Below are 19,350 nucleotides of genomic sequence, written 5' to 3'. Positions count from 1 at the left end.
ATGGCCTCCAGTGCTACCAGTACTCTGATCTCCAACATCAATACCTCACCCCTTCCCTGTATAACCTCAGTCATCAATCTAGCCGATAGTCAAGAGAAAGCGGCCTTCATGCTCGCTGCTCACGTCAAAGAAGAACCTATGGATGTTGAGTCTGATTTTCATAAAGAAGAGGTAAGACATTATTTTTTATTTTTTAATGTTGGAGGATTGGGAGTAGAGGAGGGGTAGTGTACTGATATTTGCGCTATCGTCAGCTTTGTTATCTTATTTTCTGAACTCTTCTGTTATTGAAGTACTTGTATTTCAAGAGGCAGTAGTTGCTGAAGAAGATTTCTCATGATCAGTTTACATGATGATGATGATGTTGATGATGGTGATGATAATGATGATGATGATGATAATAATAATAGGCATTTATATAGTGCCATCTATCTAGAAATATTCTATTCCGAGGCGCGTTGTTATTATTATTATTACCCCGGCTTTAGATATCACTTTTATTTGATTTGTTCTCTAGAACATTATATGGTTAATATCCATTTTTGATTGTTGATTTGTTTGATTGTGTTGAGCAGGATGTTGAGATTGACATTGAGCTACCTCATACTGAAGGAGGCTCATCGTCGTCGACGTCAGCTCCGTCATCGGAACCAAGACAACAGCTCCAGCAGCTTATCAACAGGGATATCAAGTTCCTTGAAAGCCTTAGGAATGTCAAGGTCAGTCTCAATGTCATGAAATTGAAATATTTTTATTCAGATCTGCTTCGCTTACTCTTCCACTAAATGAATGAGGAACATGTAATAAAACATTCTCGATTGTATTAGAAGATTGTTTATCAATGATCAAAGATATTTATGTGTTAGATTTCCGGGGGAATATGAATTGTTATGATATTTTTAAAAGATTAGTGATTATTGCATACATTGTGGTTAACGATTAGCCCCAAAATATCAGTAATAACCCTAATGAGCTATAAAATTGCCGCTGAGTTTGGCAGAAAGTGTTTTTCATGTGAGCTGCACCCTATATAAGGAAAGATGCACACAACTGTACAATTTAGTGTAGCTGTAAAACTACATGTATGACAAATCATGCACAAAAGATTAATTGCTTGTATGTTACCCCCCTCCTCAGAAATCGAAAAAAATAAAGCAGTTCAGAAAATATTTTTGCCCAATATCTGATTAAATTTACCTTACTGTCAGCTGCCTGACAGTCAGGTGTTGAATGTGGTAAATACACTCAAATCAAATGTCAAATCGCTTGAGTGTGCTTTCTAAATCTGATCAATATTAATATTTTTATTTGATATACCAGACGTTCACCTTCCTACATGCAGTATCTCAGCTGTGCCATAGTGATACAGAGCTGACTCACTCATTCTGGGTTCATCTCTTTCCTAAAGTATGGAAGATACTGAGTGAAAAGGAGCAGACGGTAAGAATGATATTTTGTTTGTGCATAGCAATTTGCACATCAGTAACATATTAGATTATTATTATTACACCAGACATATGCCTATTTCCACATCAGAAATGTGTTAGAAGGTGTGTTATAACTCTTAGGATTTAGACTCACCAAATTGTAAAATGTCCACACTTTGGGAACATCCCAATGAGGTGCAAAATTGATGCTAAGGCACCTTGTCGAAAGTCAGACCTGTGTCTTCCCGCTGGAATCCTGCAAACGGCGTTTAATTTAAAATCATCACAGTAGACAAAATAATGTCCCCCTCCCCCAAGTGCAGTTAGAGTTTAAATCAATATTAGACCTTGAAGAAATTCCAGTCAGACTTCTATAAGAGTTTAGAGCCACACTACTCCCCTGTCACTTTAAGCTTTTTCAGGCTTTATGTTAGTACTTAAAATATAGGGCTTTAATAACTTCTTGTTTTTTTCAGGGAGGCATTCCTGGTAGGCGTTTCGTAAAGCTGTTTGAAAGCTATGAGCGACTTTATGGACGACTGGTGATCCTTTCTCAGGCACTAAATCAACATCAATGAAAATTCAGTATATATCAATCATTTACCACAGGAAAGGGTTACCAATCGCTTGTAACTTACGAGCAGCTTATGAAATACCCACCTGGACCCTTGATGTATACATGTATTCCCTTGCTGTTTTTCTTATAGACTCTTTCTCAAGAAGTGAGTCCATTCCTGTGCAGCGGTAGTCATCACTATCAGAAAGATGCTCAGAAGAGTACTATACACACGTTTGTCGAAGCCGTATCGAGATGCAGCCCTCCTATCGTCATCAGACCTTGCGTTCTTAAGGTGAGATCTTAGCAAAGGATTGTTCAATTGGGTAAATTTGTTTCCTACTCCCTCTTCCCCTTCTCCTCTTCTTCCTCTTTCTATTTCTCCTGCTTGCCCGTCTTCTCCTTCTACCCCTTTTCCTTCTCCTTGTACCCATTCCTCTCCTCCTCCTCCTCCTTCTCCCCCTTCACCCCCTTCTACCCCATCCTCCTCCTCCTCCTACCCCTCCCCCTCCTCCCCTCCTTTTCCTCCTTCTACCTCCTCCTCCTCCTCCTTCTCCCCCTTCTACCCCATCCTCCTCCTTCTCCTCCTACCCCCTCCCCCTCCTCCCCTCCTTCTACCCCCTCCTTCTCCTTCTCACCCTTCTACCCTCTCCTCCTTCTATCCCCTCCCCCTCCTTCTTCATCCTATTCCTCCTCCTCCTCCTCCTCCCCCTGCTCGGCTTCCTGCTCCTCTCCCTTCTCCACCTCATCTCCAATCCTGCTCCCTCTCCTTCTCCCTCTTCTTTCCCCTGCTAGTACCTACATGTACTAACCTTTTTCTTTTGCTCTTTCTTCTCTTTCCTCTCATCCTCCACCAATGAGACAACATTTTTGTTTCTTGTCTTCTCTCCCTCCCTTTTCCATCATCCTACTGTACTTGACTTGATTTTATTTGATTATTGTCCTGTCCAATAGACTGAAATTCAATGCTTGCAGGTGCCTAAGAAAAATGTAAATGGAAGATTATAATCATTATTTGTATTCTTCCTCCCTTCCAGTATCTTGGTTATTACCGAGTCACAGTCTTTAGCATCAATGTATTCTGATGTTAACAACAGACCATTACCACCGGTGGATTGGGTAGTCACCAAAGACGTAGACACGCCTCTATCTTCCCGTTTGAAAGTGAATATTAATGATGGAGATAATACTAATAATCATCATATATTTTCTTTTTCTCCCAGTACTTCGGTATAAAGAGTCACAATCTTTGGCATCAGTGTATTCTTGTGTTAGAACAGACCGCTCTTGGGTGACTTCATTGGTCATCATAGACCTACATGTAGATCTGCCTGCTTTTCCTTCTGTGTCTCCTGTTAAAATTGAATATGTAATGATTAAGATAATAATCACCATCATATCTAATTCTTCCTCTTCCAGTACCTTGGTAAAAGTCACAATCTTTGGCATCGCTGTGTCTTGATGTTGGAACAGACCGCTATCACCAGTGGATTCAGCAGTCACCATAGACCTAGAACCACCAGTGTTTACGACTTCTTTGAACCTGATAACACTGCTGCTATGCAACAGGTACTAGTAGATGAATATCAATTTTCCAGTGTTCATATGAGACCATGTTGCATCACAGATTTCCTGTTGATAACCATACTAGTAACTTTTGGCTTAAAAAACAAAGTTCAAGAAATTTTCTTCAAGCAGAACTCTTCCTCTGCCTACTGTTATAATATTCATTTGTTGAATTCAACCAACCACATGAAAGAAGAGCTTATTTGAGACCGTTTTTTGTTTTACCGTAGAAAAATTATGCAGATCTTGCACAATATGCACTCATGATTTAGTGAACCTCACATTTTAACACTTTATTGTCTTTGTTCTCTCCGCAAGTTTTTTTTCCACATTTATTCCAGCTGTTTTTTAGATTTAATTCAATCAATTTTGTCAAGTTATCATGTTGAAGCATAAAATGCCCTTTTGTAAATAATAATTTCAACTCAATTATAATTTTTTGGTTGACTCGTTGTTTTGAGCTACGCTATGATCGCTATCCCTTAAGTCTCTCCGTAATGAATCATCATTTTATAGAACTTTGTGCATGGTTGGAGAAAGGCACAATGTGAATATCAAATATATTTATTGATTGAAATGCATTGAAGTTAAAGTTTTATAAAAACAGAAAGAATGTAAGCTTTGAATATGGTGCAGTGTAACTTCTGAAGGTTTCCATGACGAAGAAGAAGAGCGTAGTGGGTGTCACGGTACACCATGTATTCTTTCGTGGGCATATGTTGGTCCAGAAAAGGACCGCCCAAACTCGACGTTTTGACAAGTGTGTTCTTTTGGCTTCAGGAGAATGGTGCAGTTTTATTTAGAGATGCACCTTTTCAATTGCCTTGAAAGCCTCCTTTACCCAAATGCTGGATGACATCCACCATTATTTTTTCCCATGCACAGGAGACATTGGATTCGCTATCTGAGTTGTATGAGAGGTTGGAAGAAGAGGATCTATGGGCTGGCCTCTGGCAGAGGAGATGTAAGTTCCCCGAGACGGCTACGGCTCTTTCCTACGAACAGCAAGGATTCTTTGAACAGGCACAGACTACATACGAACAGGTAAGTCTGAATGGGTCTGTCTTTGGTGAAGTTTTCGTCAACTCTTAGAAACGGTTGTGTGGTAAAATGAGGTGAATCTGCAAAGGTAAAAATTTCCTGCAACCACAGAAATCTGTTTGACTTATGTGAAATTTGATTTAGGAGATGAAATGTTTCAGCACATCATAGATTACCTGGAGACATTAGCAAAGTATTCCTTTTTGTTGTTGTTGTTGAAATTGATTCACTACTACGATTGATTATAAAGTTGAGATTTGTTTGCGAAATGCTCTTGTTCAAAATGTATCTGTATTCAAAGAGTGTGAACTCTCTAACAGCATCGTGTTCTTTTCCTTTGCTCCTGAAGTTAATAAAAACACAGACATTGTGTTATGTGCTAAATATTGATTATGATTGTTTTCAGTAGTAGTATAATTGTTATTTTGATTGTGGTATCTGTTGTTATGTTGTCCTCTTCTTCTTAGGTTTATCATAAATTTTATTCTTTTATCTTTTGTTATTATAATCATATTACTACAGTTAACTACATTTATTATTATTATTGTTTGTATTATTATTATATTATATTACTTCAATTCATTGCAGGCATTAACCAAGGCCAGGTCCGAGCACAATTCTGGTCCTGCCAGCAACATGCTGTGTCAGAAGTATCACCTATTTTTGTTTTCCTTCCTAAACTGGACTCTTCTAATCATTCAATGCAGGCATTAGCCAAGGCCAGGTCTGAGCACAACTCTGGTCCTGCCAACAACATGCTGTGTCAGAAGTATCACCTATTTTCGTTTTCCTTCCTAATATGGACTCTTATAATCATTCAATGCAGGCATTAGCCAAGGCCAGGTCCGAGCACAACTCCGGTCCTGCCAACAACATGCTGTGTCAGAATTATCACCTATTTTTGTTTTCCTTCCTAAACTGGACTCTTATAATCATTCAATACAGGCATTAGCCAAGGCCAGGTCCGAGCACAACTCTGGTCCTGCCAGCAACATGCAGTGTTAGAAGTATCACCTATTTTCGTTTTCCTTCCTAATATGGACTCTTATAATCATTCAATGCAGGCATTAGCCAAGGCCAGGTCCGAGCACAACTCCGGTCCTGCCAACAACATGCTGTGTCAGAATTATCACCTATTTTTGTTTTCCTTCCTAAACTGGACTCTTATAATCATTCAATGCAGGCATTAGCCAAGGCCAGGTCCGAGCACAACTCTGGTCCTGCCAGCAACATGCAGTGTTAGAAGTATCACCTATTTTCGTTTTCCTTCCTAATATGGACTCTTATAATCATTCAATGCAGGCATTAGCCAAGGCCAGGTCCGAGCACAACTCTGGTCCTGCCAGCAACATGCTGTGTCAGAAGTATCACCTATTTTCGTTTTCCTTCCTAATATGGACTCTTATAATCATTCAATGCAGGCATTAGCCAAGGCCAGGTCCGAGCACAACTCCGGTCCTGCCAACAACATGCTGTGTCAGAAGTATCACCTATTTTTGTTTTCCTTCCTAAAATGGACTCTTATAATCATTCAATACAGGCATTAGCCAAGGCCAGGTCCGAGCACAACTCTGGTCCTGCCAGCAACATGCAGTGTTAGAAGTATCACCTATTTTCGTTTTCCTTCCTAATATGGACTCTTATAATCATTCAATGCAGGCATTAGCCAAGGCCAGGTCCGAGCACAACTCCGGTCCTGCCAACAACATGCTGTGTCAGAATTATCACCTATTTTTGTTTTCCTTCCTAAACTTGACTCTTATAATCATTCAATACAGGCATTAGCCAAGGCCAGGTCCGAGCACAACTCTGGTCCTGCCAGCAACATGCAGTGTTAGAAGTATCACCTATTTTCGTTTTCCTTCCTAATATGGACTCTTATAATCATTCAATGCAGGCATTAGCCAAGGCCAGGTCCGAGCACAACTCTGGTCCTGCCAGCAACATGCTGTGTCAGAAGTATCACCTATTTTCGTTTTCCTTCCTAATATGGACTCTTATAATCATTCAATGCAGGCATTAGCCAAGGCCAGGTCCGAGCACAACTCCGGTCCTGCCAACAACATGCTGTGTCAGAAGTATCACCTATTTTTGTTTTCCTTCCTAAAATGGACTCTTATAATCATTCAATACAGGCATTAGCCAAGGCCAGGTCCGAGCACAACTCTGGTCCTGCCAGCAACATGCAGTGTTAGAAGTATCACCTATTTTCGTTTTCCTTCCTAATATGGACTCTTATAATCATTCAATGCAGGCATTAGCCAAGGCCAGGTCCGAGCACAACTCTGGTCCTGCCAGCAACATGCTGTGTCAGAAGTATCACCTATTTTCGTTTTCTTTCCTAATATGGACTCTTATAATCATTCAATACAGGCATTAGCCAAGGCCAGGTCCGAGCACAACTCTGGTCCTGCCAGCAACATGCTGTTTCAGAAGTATCACCTATTTTCGTTTTCCTTCCTAAAAATCATTCAATGCAGGCATTAGCCAAGGCCAGGTCCGAGCACAACTCCGGTCCTGCCAGCAACATGCAGTGTCAGAAGTATAACCTATTTTTGTATTCCTTCCTAAAAATCATTCAATGCAGGCATTAGCCAAGGCCAGGTCCGAGCACAACTCCGGTCCTGCCAGCAACATGCAGTGTCAGAAGTATAACCTATTTTTGTATTCCTTCCTAAAAATCATTCAATGCAGGCATTAGCCAAGGCCAGGTCCGAGCACAACTCCGGTCCTGCGAGCAACATGCTGTTCCCCGAGTACCATCTGTGGGAGAGTCACTGGGTCCGATGCTGCAAGGAGCTGAGCCAGTGGGACATCCTGATGGAGTACGGCAACACCAAGGGACACACCAACCCTCAGTTGGTCCTGGAGAGCGCCTGGAGGGTGCCCAACTGGGGTGCGATGAAAGAGGCCCTGGCACAGGTGAGCATTGGACCAGGGCCCCGTCTTACAAAGAGTTGCGATTGATCCGATCAACCACAACTATGGAAAGCCAGCAAAGTCAACAGCTATAATACATGTTTGCTCAAATGTTTTGTAAATATGATGTATATTCATACATGCATCGTTTTCTTGACAATTCAGTATGCACCTCTTTGTTTACAAAGGACATTGTGCCAATTTCCTGTAGAAAAAATGAAGACATTGATGGATTTTCATATAACAGAGGTTGATCAGATCAATCGTAACTCTTTGTAAGACGGGACCCAGGGGACACAGAATGGTGGCTGATATATATATTTTTTTTAAACAAGTGCGCACATGGTTACCAAGAATGCGTATAGCATTTCCATTTATTTGAATGGAGGTTAAAAGAGCACTGTCTATGAAACGCCTTGCTTACAGGATTAGGTGTCATGGCCGGGGATCCACAGACCTGCCAACCAGTACGTTTTAGCCGTATTTAGTACGTTTTTGCAACCAAAATACGGCAGGACGTTTTTTATTTGAAAAATACGTTTTTTGTGAAAAATAAAAATAAAAATTAAATTTTTTTTTTTTTTTTAATAAATAATTTTTTTTTCTTCTTTTTTTAACTAAATCGTAATTTATTGAGAAAAATAATCTCTATATGTCTCTATTTCATAAAACGTGCACAAATATGGTTATTAGATCAATGTAATTTCAGGTAACTTGTTTTTTTTTCAATCATTTTGTTCAAACCAGGGTGAAGATATACACATGTTTTAATGTTTTTTTTTTCATCTGCAAGAGCAGTGCGCATTTTAGCTTGCATGCAGCTTGAGCGCCGCGATGAGCGAGTGCGCCAAGCATTTTATTATGAAATACACTTTTTGGGGAAAAATACAGTTTTTTTAATCACAGAATACAGTTTTTCATTCCCAGAGGTTGGCAGGTCTGGATCCAACCCCAGACTATCAGATTTCTAGTCAGGCACCTTAAGGCCACGGCACACCTTACGACTGTTCGCGATCCGATTTTGGAACAAATCGAATTTTGCTCATTTTCTGAAAATGTGAATGGAACATATCATTTTATTTGAGGTTAAAATTAATTGAAAGAATTCTAATATAACCATTTTGAAAGATTGCAAGCCTTTATTTTGGAGTAAAGGCCAAATTAGTTTCAAATTGTAGCCAATCGTAAGACTGCTATGACGTCATTACGACTAGATATGAAATTTGCTTTTATTCTAAGAAGGATGATAGCATAGTCACAGATTTGAACATAGGTATTCGTACGATGATTTTGAACATTACACAGTAAGATACTCCAAGTCTCAATATTAGCATCAAATTCTACTAAGTTTTATTCCAAAATTGAGTCGCAGACCAATCGTAAGGTGTGCGGTTGCCTTTACACCACCCACTTTTGGCCATGGTTGATTTTTACGATCGCACATTGTGGTCAATGCATTTGATTTAAAAAAATCAGTCTATTATCAATGCTGTATTATGATTAATGCATTCCTTGCAATTAAATTGTATCGTTAACATTTATCATCAAACATTTTCTTTGTGTTATTGACATTCTAACTTTAACCACTCATATATTTTATTTCAGGTTGAGCAGAGTTGCCCTCGTGAGATGAATTGGAAGGTCAATCTATACCGAGGTTTTATTGCTATCTGCCATCCTGATGAGAAGAACCTTACACTGGTAAGAAACATTAAACTATGGTATGGACAGCCAGGAATTACATAATTTGTAATGTCAAAGGCATAAAGAACATTTGATCTCAACTATAGACAGCCAAGAATGACATAATTTGTAATCTCAAAGGCATTGACCAACATTAGATATTAACTATGGACAGCCATGAATGACATAATGTATAATCTCAAATGCATTAAAGAACATTTGACCCTAACTATGGACAGCCATAAATGACATAATTTTCTGCAGGCATGTATAACGTAAATTTGATCCGTGGTGTCCATAATGTTTAGATTGAGAGGCTCGTTGAGATGTCCAGCAAGCAGGCCCTTGAGGAATGGCGACGTCTACCCCACTACGTCACCCAGGCCCACACCCCTCTCCTTCAGGCTTCACAGCGGATCATGGAACTACAAGAGGCCTCCCAGGTCCATCATGGCCTACAACCGACCAACCTAGGACGCAATCAGAGTCTGCATGATATGAAGGCTATTGTTAAAACGTGGAGGTTAGGCAATTATGTGTTATAATTTTACTTTCATTCAGATAAGGATTGATTTTAAAAACATACTCGCAGCTCTTGTTCTTAGTTTTTATGTGCTTTGCTCTGTACCACCCAAAAAGGATTTTAGTAGATTTTCTAACATATTTAATAATAAATGTTATGTCTTAAAAGGTCTACCCCTGAATAGATTTTTATCTAGATAGGTGCTATGTAACCTTTGATATGGGGTATAAATTTATTGAATATTGTGACAATAAGGCTGTTAAATGCTTACTATTAGTATTGGTACTATTTTTAAAGATAATTTTTACCTTATACCTTTCGTTCATGTCTACCACTCTTATTTTTGTGTTTTTATTAGAGTTTTATAAGAGTTATTACAATGATCAGTTTTTAAATTGTTAATAGGCAAAATGAATAACCAATACCAAAGGTTGAATAGTATACAAATATACTTTGCCTTGAGAGTTTCTGGTTAAAACTATGGGCAAGAGGTGACTCCAGAATAGTACTATTCACTGAGGGGCGCAGCCCCGAAGTGAATGGTACTATTGGAGGCACCGAGGCCCATAGTTTTAACCAGAAACTCGAAATTATGGCAGAGTATATTTGTTTTATATTTTGGATCAAAAATTTTAACAAAAGGAAAAAACAGAATAATGGCTTACCTTTTATCCTCTCTTGTCACTCTCATGGTCTTATGCTCTTTTTAAAAATCATATCCAATTTTAATGAAATCCAAGTTTTAATAGTCAATGAAAATGTCTGAAAAAGTCAAAGCAGAACCTGTAGTCTAAAAACGTAGCCGCGACGTCGCGAGTATCGCCCATGGTAAGCACTCGAGCTCTCGTATACCCCGCTGAATGTTGGTGATTTTGATATCACGCGCATCAGGCGTATGGCGCCGTGACGTCATTTCCCCAAATAGTTTTACTATTTGGGGAAATGACGTCATAAAAATGACGTAATTTTCTCAAATAGTATGCCTAGCTGCCAACATTCCAAAATAGTTGAAAATACACATAATCACGTGAAGCTCTTTTGGCCAATGACCGGAGGATAAATTTTTGATCCAAAATATAATACCATCCATCTAGATTATTTATTTATCCACTCTGAGGCAGAATTAATCCTGCTGGGTACCCATTCACCTCACCTTGTTTGAGTGCAACACAATGTACTTGAATTTCTTGCTTGGATGAATAACATAAAGAAAAGAAATCGTACCATTTTTCATAAACTTTACAGATTAAAATTGACACATCATGTTGGTAGTGTCATTAATGTTCAATCAATCAAACCCACAACCTTCTGAATGAAAGACAACACCAAGTTTAGTAATTTGTATAACATGATTTTCTTTAATCTTTGTTCAGGAATCGTACCATTTTGCATAAACTTTAGAGATTAATATTCAAACTCTTTATTGACACATCATGTTGGTAGTGTCATTAACGTTCAATCAATCAATCAAACGTGAGACCTTCTAAATGAAAGACAACACCACGTTTAGTAATTTGTATAACATGATTTTCTTTCATCTTTGTTCAGGAATCGTACCAGTTTACATAAACTTTTAATAGAGATTAATATTCAAACTCTTTATTGACACATCACGTTGGTAGTGTCATTAACGTTCAAACAAGCAATCAAACCCACGACCTTCCGAATGAAAGACAACACCACGTTTAGTCATTTGTATAACATGATTTTCTTTCATCTTTGTTCAGGAATCGTACCATTTTACATAAACTTTTAATAGAGATTAATATTCAAACTCTTAATTGACACATCATGTTGGTAGTGTCATTAACGTTCAATCAAGCAATCAAACCCACGACCTTCCGAATGAAAGACAACACCACATTTAGTCATTTGTATAACATGATTTTCTTTCATCTTTGTTCAGGAATCGTACCAGTTTACATATACTTTTAATAGAGATCAATATTCAAACTCTTTATTGACACATCATGTTGGTAGTGTCATTAACGTTCAAACAAGCAATCAAACCCAAGACCTTCCGAATGAAAGACAACACCACATGTTTAGTCATTTGTATAACATGATTTTCTTATTCATCTTTGTTCAGGAATCGTCTTCCAATGGTATCCGATGATCTGAGTCACTGGAGCGATATCTTCATGTGGAGGCAGCATCATTACCAAGCCATCGTTCAAGCTTATGACAACTCTTCAAGCTCAACACAAGATAGCGTAAGTCTAATTAGATGTTGGGTTTTTTTTTCTCCAATGGAGTGTTGCAAAAAACTTGAAATCAATAGTAATTCAATTTGGGTCACAAAATCAATCATAAGTCTTACAATGATTTGCAAATTTGCATTCGATTGCTGGTCTGTTTATGGAAATAAGAATTTGAAAGTGATATGCTGCAGTTGGAGTTGATCTGTCGCTTGTAAATTTGAAAAAGAAATTTGCAATCGATTGCAAATGTTTTCTTGCGACACCCCATGACAAGTGCAGTTCTATTACTCGTAAAGAAAAAAGGCAAATTGATTATATTTGGAAATAATGTGCATACCTACTTTTCTCTCAGTAGTAAGAACATATAGTAGAAAATATTTGGAGGAACAGGGCAATAGTACTCACCCTTCAGTGTTTTCAGTAACTGATGTATGTTGAGGCAAATGATTTATGTTCATATTACAACAAGGAATGAACATGTTATGTTAAAAAAATGTACGTCGTATTTTCCATTCCTTTTATTTCTTATGATGGTAAGATTAGAATTTGTTCAGTTTGCAAGCAAACTAACATCCAGTGAGTGTAATAGTCTTTGATAATTGCTAAGAAATGTTGTTCGGATGGAATAATCACTATATAAAAGTGGAATACCTTTGTTATGTTATTGAAATTAACAAAGTATGTACATGTACTTTGATCTTACAGCAACAGCACAACCACACGATGTTGGGTGTTCATGCCTCAGCTCAGTCTATCATCAACTATGGCAAGGTGGCCAGGAAACATAGCCTTATTGGACCTGCCCTAGACTCACTCAGCAGGTCAGAGGAATGTGGATGATTGTGATGGTGGTGGTAGTGGTAGTGGTAGAAGTTATGGTGGTGTTGGGAGTGGTGGTGTTGGTGGAGGTGGCTGTAGTGGTAGAGATGATGATGCTTCTGGTGATGAGAATAGTAGTGGTGATGATTCGGATGACGGTGAGGATGATGATGATGATGACAATGGTGACAACAGTTGTGGTGGTGTCGATGATGATGATGACGGCGAGTATGATGATGTTGACAATGGCGACAACAGTTGTGTTGTTGATGATGATGATATGACTGCTGCTTCTGCTGCTGATGATGATAAGATCGTTGTGGTGATGTTAATAGTATTTGTGGTGAAGAAGGTGGTGGTGGTGATGATGATCGTGATGATGATGATGATAGTGATGTTGATGATTGATGATAATGATTATGATGATGATAGTGATGTTGATGATGATGATTGAGATGGTAGTTAGTATGATTGACATAATGGTGGTGATGACATGTATTCCAACCCCATTTCTAGAACACACATACATGTACTGTAATCATCATCATATCTATCACTTCCCAAACCCCTATCCCAACCTCAGAATCCACACCATCCCGAGCGTCCCCGTCGTTGACTGCTTCCAGAAGATCCGACAGCAGGTGAAGTGCTACCTCCAGATGGCCGGCACCATGGGAAAACAAGAACTCCAGGAAGGGTTGGAGGTCATTGAATCTACCAACCTCAAGTACTTCAGCCGGGAGATGACGGCCGAGTTCTATGCCCTCAAGGGGATGTTCCTTGCCCAGGTTGGAAGGTCAGTATCTGTTCTTGATTATAAGGTTCCATGACATTTGATCCTGCGACAATTGCTCTGTACATGAAGCCAACATAGACTGAAATCTCAGATGTAAACCTTGCCCCAATCCTAACCCTTACATTATTCTGAGCAAAAAATGCCATTACAACCGTAACACCTAACCTTAAATCTTCAGGGAACTTAAGGCAGAAGCCAATTCCACGTCGCCTCTTAAAAGGGATGGTCCGGGCTGAAAATATTTATATCTTAATACATAGAGTAGAATTCACTGAGCAAAATGCCGAAAATTTCATCAAAATCGGATAACAAATAATATAGTTATTGAAGTTTAAAGTTTAGCAATATTTTGTGAAAACAGTCGTCATGAATATTCATTAGGTGGGCTGATGATATCACATCTCCACTTTCCGTTTTCTTATGTTATTACATAAAATCATAATATTTTTATTATTTCATACTTGTGTGAATAATATGTCTCCTTATGATGAAATAAGTTGCAGCAATAAATATCAAATGCACTAAATCAGTTGTCAATTCAATTTTTCTAGTTCTTGGAGGAACAAATTTGAATAAACCTAATTTCATATAATAAAATACAAAAGAACAAGTGGGGATGTGACATCATCAGCCCACCTAATGAATATTCATGACGACTGTTTTCACAAAATATTGCAAAACTTTAAACTTTAATAACTTTTTTATTTGTTATCCGATTTTGATGAAATTTTTTGCATTTTGCTCAGTGAATTCTACTCTATTTATTAAGCTATAAATACTTTCAGCCCGGACCATATCTTTAATTTGGCAGGGTGATTTATGACTTTTGTGGAGACGGGCTTACATCTCCAGCATGCAGTGCCTGTGAAATATTCTAAAAACCTGCAGGAATATTACAGTAACTTTAAACAGTTGTCATTGAAGAATAACACATCTGGCATTATAATGAAAGCAATTAGCAACAGATGTTCCCAATGTTTTACCTTATTAATAATTTGTCATTTTTTAAAATTACTTTTTGATGATCATCTACCATTATCAATCATAAATTTTGTCTGTGACCTCAGGTCTGATGAAGCAAACAAGACCTTCTCATCAGCTGTTCAGATGCATGACACACTTGTCAAAGCTTGGGCTCTATGGGGTGACTACCTAGAACAGATCTTCTGCAAAGACAAGTAAGAACATAGTACTTTCAGATTTGTTTCTTAAGTTAACATTTCTTTTTCTCTTATGCATCTTCACATATTTTTGGCTGTTCTGTTTTGAAATGTTTTTTTTTTATCCTGTCATTTCTGCATACAAACAAGATTGAATGGTTTAGAAGGCCATTTCTGCAGTTTACCTGCTCAAAGACAATAATTTTTTTTTTTTTAACATTAATTTTATTTTTTGTCTTTTACATGTAATTTCGACTTCATAAGTTTAGCTCATTATTATTTTTTTTAGTTCTCATCATAATTACATGTATATACATAACTTGTGGAATAAATAGGAATTCATTGTGATGGTAGGCGTAGCTTTAATCAATGTTCGTCAGAGCTGTCCTCCCTTTTTTGAAATTATGATGAGGCCAAAATTTTGCCTCTGCCATGAATCGAACCCGGGGCCCTAGCCTAGAATGCCGGTACCTGAACCACTAGGCCAAAGCTTGGCTAGTCAATGTTGTCTAAATTATAATCATGAATTTATTGTCATTTTCTTCAGACAAATGTGTTAAGGGGAATCAGCAGTAGCCTGAATTCAAAGCTCAGCTAGCCAATGATCACATTATTTTCATAATGGGTGTAATTATCATTTTCTTTGTAGGCAAATGTCTTTAGGGGAGTCAGCAATAACATGCTTCCTCCACGCCTGTCGTCATCAGAATGAGAGCAAGTCTCGTAAATACCTCGCTAAGGTACTCTGGTTGATAACGTACGATGATGAGAAGGCTGATCACCCATTGGCCAAGGCTGTTGACAAGTATTCTGTAGGTGTTCCGCCCATACAGTGGTTACCATGGTAATTTTACAACTTCATTGATTTTTGTATTTTTATATTTTCTTGTGTTTTGTAAGCTGTCAAGTGGACTGATATTATTTCTGTTTTTAACGGTTTTTCTGTGCAATTTGGAATCGGTTTTAAAAATTCTCTGGATTATATATGATTTTCAAGCATCCCCATTAATAACCAATACCTAAATATTTTCCCCACTTTTTGGTTGTTGGCATGAGTTGATACCGTTATTGTATGAATTAAGAATGTGATTAGAATATATTGTATACATTTTTATTTCTTATTTCATTGTTTATTTATTAATTGAATTAGATTGAAAATCAAACCGATATGTTGGATCGCAAATAAAAGAATATTGTAGAATTGCTTGACGAAACAATACAATGTGATAATTTGATATTTCAGGATACCACAGCTGTTGACGTGTCTGGTCGGGAATGAAGGAGATCTGATCATCAATATCTTGATGCAAGTTGGGCGTGTTTATCCTCAGGCTCTCTACTTCCCCATTAGGACCCTCTACCTAACACACAAAATAGAACACAGGGAGAAATGTAAGTTCATATCACGGTCAATAATGGAATCAGTTTGGATATTTGTATTGTCCAATTTCATTTGTACTGAACTGTATTGTATATTTCTGTGTTATATAAGTTTGTGGTTGCTTGATCATATATTTTCATTTTATTGTTATCCTGGTGGGTGTTCCGTAAGTTACAAATAAATTTACAAATGAATGGTGACCCCTTCTCAGGCAATAAATCAGTACCTGTGCAATGCTGTTGTAAATCATTTACCCCAAGAAAGGGTAACCAGCCGTTGGTAAAGTCGCCCATAACCTATGAACAGCGCTATGAAACGCCCCTCTGGTGTTTTTGTGTTTTATGTTTTGTACGGTATCCGTAGTAATTTTCTTTTCTTTTGTTAGGTATTTTGTGCAAAATAAATGAATTATGTCTCAAATGAAGGTCACATATATGTTTATTAGAGGTGGTGCTTCCTTTGGGGGCAGAATAAAGGAAAGTGCAACATACTGTGCCCGGTCAAGATATTAGATTGGGGATCATATTTCAGCCATGAGAATTCTCAGTTCTGTCACAGTCCTAAAAGTCCTTTTGTATGATTCTGCATTCACCCTTCTATATTGAGGTATTGCTTTTTTTAATGGGGATTTTTTTGGGAGTAATTTTGTGCTGTGCGCACCAAAAACATAAGCCCTGCAAAGCCATGGATGATAGACAAGTACAGTCTCGTAAATGGCCCAGTACATTGATATAATAGAAAGAAAAGAGTTGCAATTATATGCAGCTCTATAAATTATATGCAACACAATTTTCATCCATTCCACATTGCTCATTTGGGACTTTGATCTTTTGAATTGCATTTAAACACAACTCTCCCTGCAACAGGCCCCTGGGGCACAATTGATATCTCTTGTCCATGTACATGTACCCATATGGACCTGTTTTCACAAATCTTACATTTTTTCTACCAAAACGTATCCAGTCAAGAGTGGAGATGCCTCTGCTGGCCGCCGTCGTCTCTCTTCCACCCCAATACCAACCAAGTCATCTACCTCCGCTGATCCGACCACACCCATTGATGCCACTCCTAGCAACACTACCGCAATATCCAAGGATGACATCAAAGAGGAAGGGGATACCAAGAAAGAGACGAGTTCCACCACTACATCTGCTTCATCAACAGCAGGAGGAGGTAAGGACAATAACACTTCATTATTTTGTTGTAAAGTTTTTCTCACATTTGTCTTTGTTTAATCATGATCTTGTATTGTGTCAACTGTAAGATGAAAAGGAACATATCCATGATGGTATTTCAGGGCCGTGTCTTACAAAGAGTTACGATTGATCCGATCAACCGCAACTATGGAAAGTCAGCAACATCATATGTTCAAAATATTTTTTAGATATGATGTATACTCATACAATCATCATTTTCATGAAAATTCAGCATGCTTCTCTTTGCTTACAAAGGACATAGTGAAAATTTGCTGGAGAAAAAATTATGACACTGATGGATTTCCATATATTTAAGGTTGATCAAATCAATCGTAACTCTTTGTAAGATGGGGCCCTGATCACAACACCTTTCTGATATCTTGTGATAGTGACATTGCCTTTCTTGTAGAATGATGAATGCCTTAAACCAAATATCACTTTGTATCACTCCCACAGACCTGCCAACCAGTACGTTTTAGCCGTATTTAGTACGTTTTTGCGACCAAAATACGGCAGTACGTTTTTTCTTTGAAAAATAAGTTTTTTTTTTTTTTTTAAACTAAATCGTAATTTATTTAGAAAAATAATCTCAATATGTCTCTATTTCATAAAACGTGCACAAATATGGTTATTAGATCAATGTAATTTCAGGTAACTTGTTTTTTTTTTCAATCATTTTGTTCAAACCAGGGTGAAGATATACACATGTTTTAATGTTTTTTTTTTCATCTGCAAGAGCAGTGCGCATTTTAGCTTGCATGCAGCTTGAGCGCCACGATGAGCGAGTGTGCCAAGCATTTTATTATGAAATACACTTTTTGGGGGAAAAATACAGTTTTCTTATCACAGAATATAGTTTTTCATTCCCAGAGGTTGGCAGGTCTGCTCCTGTTATTTTGATACATTCTGCTTGTATGTACACTTCACCAGTAATATATCCTGTTTGTAAATACAGTGGAATAACCATTGTTTGTCAATGCAATTTATGTGGCCTGTAATTGTTGTCGTTCATAACTGCCACAGATGCTACCACCGCGACTACCACTCTCTCGGCGTCGTCGACCTCCGATACCACATCTACCACCACTACCACCACCACGCCCTCCACCAGCACCCCTGCTCCTGGCCTAGGGTCCAGTGTGGCCAACCCTGGTCCTATCCGTGCTTCCGTTCCCATGGTCAGGTGTTCTAAGATCATGGGTGTCCAGAGGGATCTACATCCGATCCTGCTGTCGTCACTGGAAGGCATTGTTGATCAGGTAATTTTCAGAGTATTTAGAATTGCTCACAATGGGCTGGTGCACTTTGCCTTGGCGTTAGACTAAAATTATTATCAATAATGATCAGTTAGCCAGCCAATGAGATATGATAGTCAGTACCCATAGTCGGGTGTTCTAAGATGTGTGTCCAGAGGATCTACATCCGATACTGCTGTATTGCTTGAAGGCATCATTGATCAGGTGAGGTCGATTGTCATTTCACTGATGTAAGATTGGATTATCATTTTGCTGATACAGGTTGATCTAGCCAAGGGTAAATATTGAGCATTATATGAAAAGTCAAATATTTTTTTATATCATTATTAAATGATTTGCAACAAAAAATAATGTTTTTTCTATATTGTTTTGATATATTTAGATGGTGTGGTTCAGGGAGAACTGGTATGAAGAGGTCCTGCGTCATCTTCGACTGGCTTTGGCAAAGTGTCAAGCTGTGGCGTTTGAAAACAGAGGAGCGGGTGAGAAGCATCAATTTTATTTTACTGATTGTTCCTTGATTGAAATAAATAAGGGGTCTCAAAGAATGTGATGAAATGAGATTAACAAGAATGTTGGAATTGAAGACAATGGCCTGTGTTCTAAAGTCGGGCTAAATTGAAACTCTGGTTTAAACTTGTGGTTTAACTATGGATAGCCATAAATCTCTAACAGTAGAGGTTCAATGTTTGGCTAATTTGACCTTTAAATCATTCTTAACTGTCTGTGAAAGATTAATAAGATAATTGTCTTCAACATTAAAAAATCAAGGAAGAGCACAGTAAACATAAAAAACGTGCAATGTAAACAAATTGGTGGCATATTT

At 38.1% G+C, this 19,350-nt stretch overlaps 1 protein-coding gene across 1 annotated transcript in view; it reads left to right on the top strand.

The window, feature by feature from the left end:
- Positions 1-19,350, top strand: part of LOC129273947 (transformation/transcription domain-associated protein-like) — a 96,481-nt gene that overhangs the window by 59,178 nt on the left and 17,953 nt on the right. Inside the window, exons 54-71 of the mRNA XM_064108802.1 lie at positions 1-171; positions 576-719; positions 1,321-1,440; positions 2,135-2,278; positions 3,403-3,552; positions 4,435-4,593; positions 7,285-7,512; positions 9,115-9,210; positions 9,501-9,715; positions 11,805-11,928; positions 12,622-12,737; positions 13,319-13,531; positions 14,599-14,709; positions 15,341-15,535; positions 15,935-16,083; positions 17,036-17,245; positions 18,292-18,527; positions 18,907-19,006. The exon at positions 1-171 is cut by the window's left edge and continues 6 nt beyond it. Coding sequence (XP_063964872.1) covers positions 1-171; positions 576-719; positions 1,321-1,440; positions 2,135-2,278; positions 3,403-3,552; positions 4,435-4,593; positions 7,285-7,512; positions 9,115-9,210; positions 9,501-9,715; positions 11,805-11,928; positions 12,622-12,737; positions 13,319-13,531; positions 14,599-14,709; positions 15,341-15,535; positions 15,935-16,083; positions 17,036-17,245; positions 18,292-18,527; positions 18,907-19,006 — 2,881 coding nt within the window. The remainder of the gene's footprint in view (positions 172-575; positions 720-1,320; positions 1,441-2,134; positions 2,279-3,402; positions 3,553-4,434; positions 4,594-7,284; positions 7,513-9,114; positions 9,211-9,500; positions 9,716-11,804; positions 11,929-12,621; positions 12,738-13,318; positions 13,532-14,598; positions 14,710-15,340; positions 15,536-15,934; positions 16,084-17,035; positions 17,246-18,291; positions 18,528-18,906; positions 19,007-19,350) is intronic.

Source organism: Lytechinus pictus, chromosome 13 (genome assembly GCF_037042905.1).
Source record: "Lytechinus pictus isolate F3 Inbred chromosome 13, Lp3.0, whole genome shotgun sequence".
NCBI lineage: Eukaryota > Metazoa > Echinodermata > Echinoidea > Temnopleuroida > Toxopneustidae > Lytechinus > Lytechinus pictus.
This window is presented reverse-complemented; position numbering and strand designations above follow the sequence as displayed.